We start from the raw sequence: 6349 nt of genomic DNA on the forward strand, positions 1-6349 counted from the left end.
CTCTTCCTCATTGAAATCGCCCTCTTCGCCCTCACGACGTAAACAGTCATGATCCAAAGAACAGCGACCATTATCGTGCTCCCGATGATGGTCACAAGCTCGGCCACCCACTCGTGCTTCTTCCCTACAACCATGTAAGACGAGGCGAGAAACGCTACCGACGTGCAAATCGATGATATCCACAACAGTTTTGCGGTCACTTCCACCACCTTCCTCTCCACACTCGTCTCCCCGCTAACCAGAGTCATCGTCCAAGTCAGAACCATGGACGCTAAGGAGGTGAACAAAGCCATAGCGTCGAAGATAAAGAAGATCTTGAACGCTACCCGGCCCACGACCACCGCTGACCCGTCCCCGTTATCTCCTCCCGGTACCGTGAATATCGCCGCGAAAGCCACTGTTGCGAACAGTATACCGACAACCGTCGTGGAATTGGTATTGTTGTCGATCCCTTGGCGACGAAGTTTCTTGAGTTCTTTGGAGATTTTAAGGATGCTATTGTTCGTCCTTTCCAGCTGTTCGAGCTGGAAGCGAACATCGCTTTTTATTGGGGTTACGCCGCCTCTAAGCTCGTCCCTCGGCTGGTCAAGGGTTTTGCCGTTGGTATCAGTCAGTCCCCTCTCTATATCTCCTCCTCCTACGATGACTGGCAAAATTTGCCGAATAATGGATAATATATTATTGATAGTCAAAATTATAAATATATAATATATTGTTTTTTTCACTGGAATTTCTAATTGTCCTATCTTCATATGATAAGAATAAATAAACTTAACCTAAAGAAACACACTAATATCTACATTCTATATTCGTATTCCAATTAATTCCGGCGGATTTTCCTACAACGTATATGTACTAATTATTGGTTTGGTTTTCCGCATGCAGGACACGGAACATGAAGATCACATGTCCGAACGGTTGAAGATTCTGTCCGATAATCAGGCAAAGGAAGCCGTTCAAATCGAATAAGGGAATCTTCCGCCTAAAACACAATCCGATTGAAACTTGAGATCGACAAAACAAATTATGAAAGAACCCAGATAGTGTGTGACACAGGAAGAAAGGTGGAGCGAGTAAAGATTTGAAAATGGTTTTACCGTCTTCGATGGATGACGCCATGATTGAAGCTTCGAGCTAAGTGACATGATCTCCGGCTCTGAAAATTTATATATATATAGAGAGAGAGAGATGAGAGAGAGAGGAGAAGGTAACAAAAGAGAAGACGACTCAAGCGAAGACCCAAGAGAGAGAATCTTCCGAGTAAAACACAACCTGACCCACTAACAACAATACAGTACTATGAATGATTTCCAGATCAGCAACGAAATTTATGGGATGAAGGAAGATAAATAAGCAAAAAAAAAATATTATGGAATTATTTCTTACATTTATCGATGAATGGTGCCATGACTGAAACCCTGAGAATGTGAGCTTGTGGGGAAATGACGAGCGGAAAATGAGGGGAAGGCGGCAAAAGAGAAGACTCGAGCGAAGACCCAAAGGCCAAAGAGACGGACATGAAAGGAAAAAATGAGCCTATTTTTCAAATGGAACTTTGCAGAAAGGTCCCTTAATTTATCAAATTAATCAAATATTTCCTCCACATTTGAACTGAATCATATAGATAAACAAGATTAATTTTTAGTATCGTTTTTTTTTTCTGGTTAAAGAATTTTTATTATCTTATATGAATGGTCCATTTACAAAAAAAAAAAATCTTATATGAATGGTCCGCGAAAATGGAATTTTGACGGACATTAGTAAGCTACGTTAGTAGTCTCAGCGCCCATCGTATACGATATCCATGCTAGTATGTCTTTTTCCAATATTTTTGTAAATGATAAAAAAAATAATAATCATAAACTACGATCTAATATATCTTCTTCCGTTCTTCGGATCGAGACTGATTTATTAACAATATATTTAAATGCCTAATTTTTTTCAATTTTAAAACCTGTAGCTGGAAATTTGTATGTCAGTTTTCATTCATAACTACCTACGATAGATGTCTTTTAATAAGTTTATTTTGTGAATTAAATACAATATTTTAAAGATTTTAGTTGTTTTTTTTTTTTTTGCTTTATTGACGGAAAATCGGCGTTAGATACTACATCCTTTTAACGTTGACCGTTGCATTCTTTTTAACAATGACGTTATTAGCCTTAGGTAATAATTTTACTGCTCATAATTTAGAGGATCTTTTGTATTATTTTTGTAATATATTATGTGATGGAATTGTTATGGTTGTAATAATATATCTGTGACGGAATATGTTTTTCAAAACTCGTGTTATTTTAAATCTAGAAAATTTCAACGTATATATAAATTTAATTTGTTTTGGATTTGCTTTGTTTGGAAGTGAATTTCAAAAAAATATCTAGCGGGGTAAAAAAAATAGTTCAAACATTGTATTCATTAGTGCATTGACCATATTTATTATTTGCTCCTTTTTTAATTAATTTCAATGTGTTTATCATTGTCTCACCGTGCTATCTATTTACATTCATATTCATTCACTTCTTTATATACAGTAATTTTATAATAATTTAATTAATCATGCTTACAACTGTAATCTGATTTAGATGCTCCTTTTTTTTCTTCTAAAATCCAGAGGCATGAGAAACCTTACTTTGATCACGTGCATAAAATTCAATCGAATAATTAATGCTTTAATCAAATTTTCAAAATGCCCAAGTAAATAATTCAAGTCCCATGATCTCTATCAATTCAACCGTTTTCTTGGTCATATTAATTTGCTGAATTTACTTTTTTGTATTTATTAACTGCCATAAACTATAGAATATAAGCCTATAGCTAATGATAACGATGACAATATAGACCATGTATTTTTTATTGAGTATCGTTGATCCGAAATCTAAATTAATCTCGGATCCGAAGATGCCACGTGAATATTCCGATGATAAAAAAAAAAGATCACCTAAAACTCAATACTAAACCGGTCGAAGTAAACCGACCAAATGAAAGCTAAACCGGACCAATCTCAATTGCAACGTGAACAATCTCCTTATTCTTTAATATTTGGGGTTCATCATGTACTCGAAAATGGGTCAGGTATCCGAGATTTTAGAGTTATTTGATTTCTGATTGTCTCTTGGTCTCCAAGATTTAAAAACCATGTCGAACCCGAATTTTTCGAATATCTGAGTTTTGGATACGCGTGAAATGTCCGAAATTTTCAGATATATATACGAATGATTCACGAAGATGAGTTTTCAGATATATATCAAGAATGCTATATCCCTTTTGGTGTATACATTACATATATTGAAAATTTATTGGTTTTGCAATAAATGGGAAGAAGATTGATCTAACGTGTACATCCAAGAAAGAGCCTTTCAAGGCAAACAGCGAAGGTAAATTCTGTATGCAGCAAAATTAAAATAAGAACTCGGTATATCTTTGAAGCTTCTCTGTGGTTTTTAATCAGATCCGAACAAAGCTCAGCGTATCGTCGTTGATCCAATCGAACTTCTCCTTGAAAGGGTTCGGGATTTTCGCCATCTCGGGGTAACCATCTATCGAGTCGGTCCACGCGTTTCCGCCCTCCAAATCCTTCATGATCTCCCAAACACAGTTGTTCGATTCGAACCCTGCCCCCATGCTTATCATAAGAAGCTTGTCCCCTTTCTTCAACCTCTTCTTCGCCTCCATGTACCCCAAAACGTACCAGAGCCCGCCCGAGGACGTGTTTCCGAACCTATGAAGAGCGTTCCTCGACGGCTCGATGTCGTATTCGCTGAGTCCTAAGCTCTTACCAGCTCCTTCTATGATTGCCCTTCCTCCGGGGTGGATGCAGAAGTGCTGCAACCCGGTTTTTAGGTTAAGTCCGATCCCGGTCCCGCCCGAGGATTCGCCTTTCGTTTTCTTCTTCAGCCTCCGAGCTATCGCATATCGGAGAAGTTCCTTCATGGGCAAGACTTTAGGTAACAGAACTCTGAGATTCTTTGTCAAAGCCTTAGCTGCTGCGTTCTTCAAGTATTTTGTCAAGAGAAAGCCTTGGTACCCTTCTTTGTCCTCCATTTGTATGCAACAAGAGTAAGCTTCATCGTCAGATCCGACATGCGCGCGGACAACTGTCTTAAGCTTCATGATGGCTTTGTCTTTCCTTGTCGGATCATTTGTCAACAGGACAGAGCTCCCACCTGCTCGGAACAGACAGTTTGAAAGCATCATAGATCTGTCTTTACCGCAGTACCAGTGAGGACCCATCGTTTCCGTGCTCACGACGATCGCTAGCGCGTTCTTGCGGGTTCTGAACAGTCTCTGGACGAGATCTATCGATATAACACTGGCGCTGCAACCCAAACCCGAGAGGTTGTAACACTTGACGTCTTCCCTCATCTTGTACCGGTTTACAACCCGGCAAGCAAGCGAAGGAACCGGCGCGAAGAGCGAGACGTTCACCACGAGAATGTCGATTTCCGAAGGCGAAACGCCCGTCTTGGCGAAAAGATTGTCCAGCGTGTCGAATATGATCTCGTCCATCTCGGAAAGGGCGTCGAGAAGGGTAGGGCTCTCCTCTCTGCCTTCGAGCACATTTCTTGGGCCGTAAGTTTCCTCTCCGATGCCTGAACTGACCATGGTTCTGAGGAGGAACCGGTACTCTTCGAGACCGAGGTTCTTGTTCCGCTGCACGATCTGAGCGCATTTCTCGGAGTTGAGCTTCATCTCGTCTTTGCCCTTGTAGCACTCGTAGTGAAGCATGTAGCATCTCTGGTTTCTCCATTCAAGAACCCATCTTGCGATGAAGAAGACGAGACATGGAACGAGCAAAAGATATGCAACTGTAAGAAGATCCATGAGAGAGAGAGAGAGAGATTCTGAACGTAAAATAGAGGATCAAACTCTCTAAGATTTTTTTTTGTTTTTTTTTTTGTGATGGGTTTTGTCTGAAAATGTGTACAGAGAAGACTGCAAGACAAGTACGTGATTTTATAGAGTTAACAAAAAAGGGTCTGATTATGTTTAAATATTGTAGTAATTAATAATTATTTAATGTGATAGTATTTTCACAACGTTACAATGATATGGATTGAATTTGGACGGTTAGTAGGCACCGGTTTAGTAAATTTGAAAATTAATTGTTGATGTATTTTAAAGAAGTACGTCAGCCTGTGATATTTATTATAGAAATTGTGGCTGAAATATTAGAAATATAGAAATAATCGGTTTTCACTCCTCTAAAATTTCTCAAGCATCATCCCCCAAAGGCAAAATCGTGTCGGATCTTATATATGTTTTATGGTTTATGAATTTAATGTCAGACCATATATTATAAGGTTCTAGATGTATCCATCAATCGTTTTTCCTTTGTATATGCAAAATCGAATACAATTTATAAATAAATATGTGGTTTCTCTCGCTACTAATTTTTATTGCTCAGATTCACAGAATATATATATATAGAGAGAGAGAGAGAGAACGAGAGCTAAGATGAACATTGAACATTACCGGTGTATATATATATATATATATATACATGAAATTGTCTGTATATATATGTGTGTATATATATATGATTGTTTGTTACAGCTAAATTGAAGTTAAAAAAAAGGCGAAATATTACTCTCTATAAATATACGTAAGTCTTCATGCAAATAAATGTAAAATTCTCTCTGTATATAAAAATACGCCATGATCGTTTAACAAAAAAAATACGCATGATTATCCATATGGATAACTCTGCATGCACATAAATGTATATTCTACCACTTTGTTGTCTTTACATGTTAGATTCAACACGTCCGTCCACATTCAGGTCGGTTTTCATTTTTATTTTAAAATCTTGAATTTTTCCCCATTGAATTATGTTGTACCTTATTTTTATTTAATACTGATAAATAATATAACGTTTGTTTATTTTTTTCTTATTACAAAAGCTATGGCATTTTTCTTTTTATATATGCTGTCATGTCGGGATCGTTGATTGTTGAGGATTAAAGACATCCTTAAATGCTCGATCTTATAAGTTTTATGATTTCTCTTGGTGCCATGTGTGCGTCCTCTTCCAATTAAATAATAAAATAATTAGTAAAATTTACTATGCCTAGTGATAGATTTTTACAATAATTATCAGTATATTATCATTATCATAATTATTTTCTCATATTTGTTTTTTTTTTTTGGTAAAAGTTACTTTTCTGATAAATTTCATTGTTCTTGCGAAAGCTGACATAAGATAATGACAGTAATTTCAATATTCATAATCAAGATATGGTTTTCAAATATATTTTCTTGTTGGACCGCATATTCTAGCAAAGTATCCAAAATTCCGTGGACGATATCAATCTGACATCTCCGTTATAATAAAATACTAAATTCGCTTGGA

The 6349-nt window shown here is 37.1% G+C and overlaps 2 protein-coding genes across 2 annotated transcripts in view; both read right to left on the reverse strand.

Moving 5' to 3' along the window:
- Positions 1–1486, reverse strand: part of LOC104827307 (ankyrin repeat-containing protein ITN1-like) — a 1722-nt gene extending 236 nt beyond the window's left edge. The window contains exons 1-3 of the mRNA XM_010560465.1: positions 1387–1486; positions 1098–1156; positions 5–646 (exon numbers count right to left, since the gene is read on the reverse strand). Coding sequence (XP_010558767.1) covers positions 5–646; positions 1098–1119 — 664 coding nt within the window. The 5' untranslated portion in view covers positions 1120–1156; positions 1387–1486. The remainder of the gene's footprint in view (positions 1–4; positions 647–1097; positions 1157–1386) is intronic.
- Positions 1487–3328: 1842 nt separating this feature from the next.
- On the reverse strand, positions 3329–4878 carry LOC104827308 (3-ketoacyl-CoA synthase 19-like). Its single transcript, XM_010560466.1, has one exon. It carries the CDS (start codon positions 4819–4821, stop codon positions 3445–3447), a length of 1377 nt encoding a protein of 458 aa, XP_010558768.1. The 5' UTR covers positions 4822–4878; the 3' UTR covers positions 3329–3444.
- Positions 4879–6349: the final 1471 nt, after the last annotated feature.

This window comes from Tarenaya hassleriana, unplaced genomic scaffold (assembly GCF_000463585.1).
Source record: "Tarenaya hassleriana unplaced genomic scaffold, ASM46358v1 Cleome5, whole genome shotgun sequence".
NCBI lineage: Eukaryota > Viridiplantae > Streptophyta > Magnoliopsida > Brassicales > Cleomaceae > Tarenaya > Tarenaya hassleriana.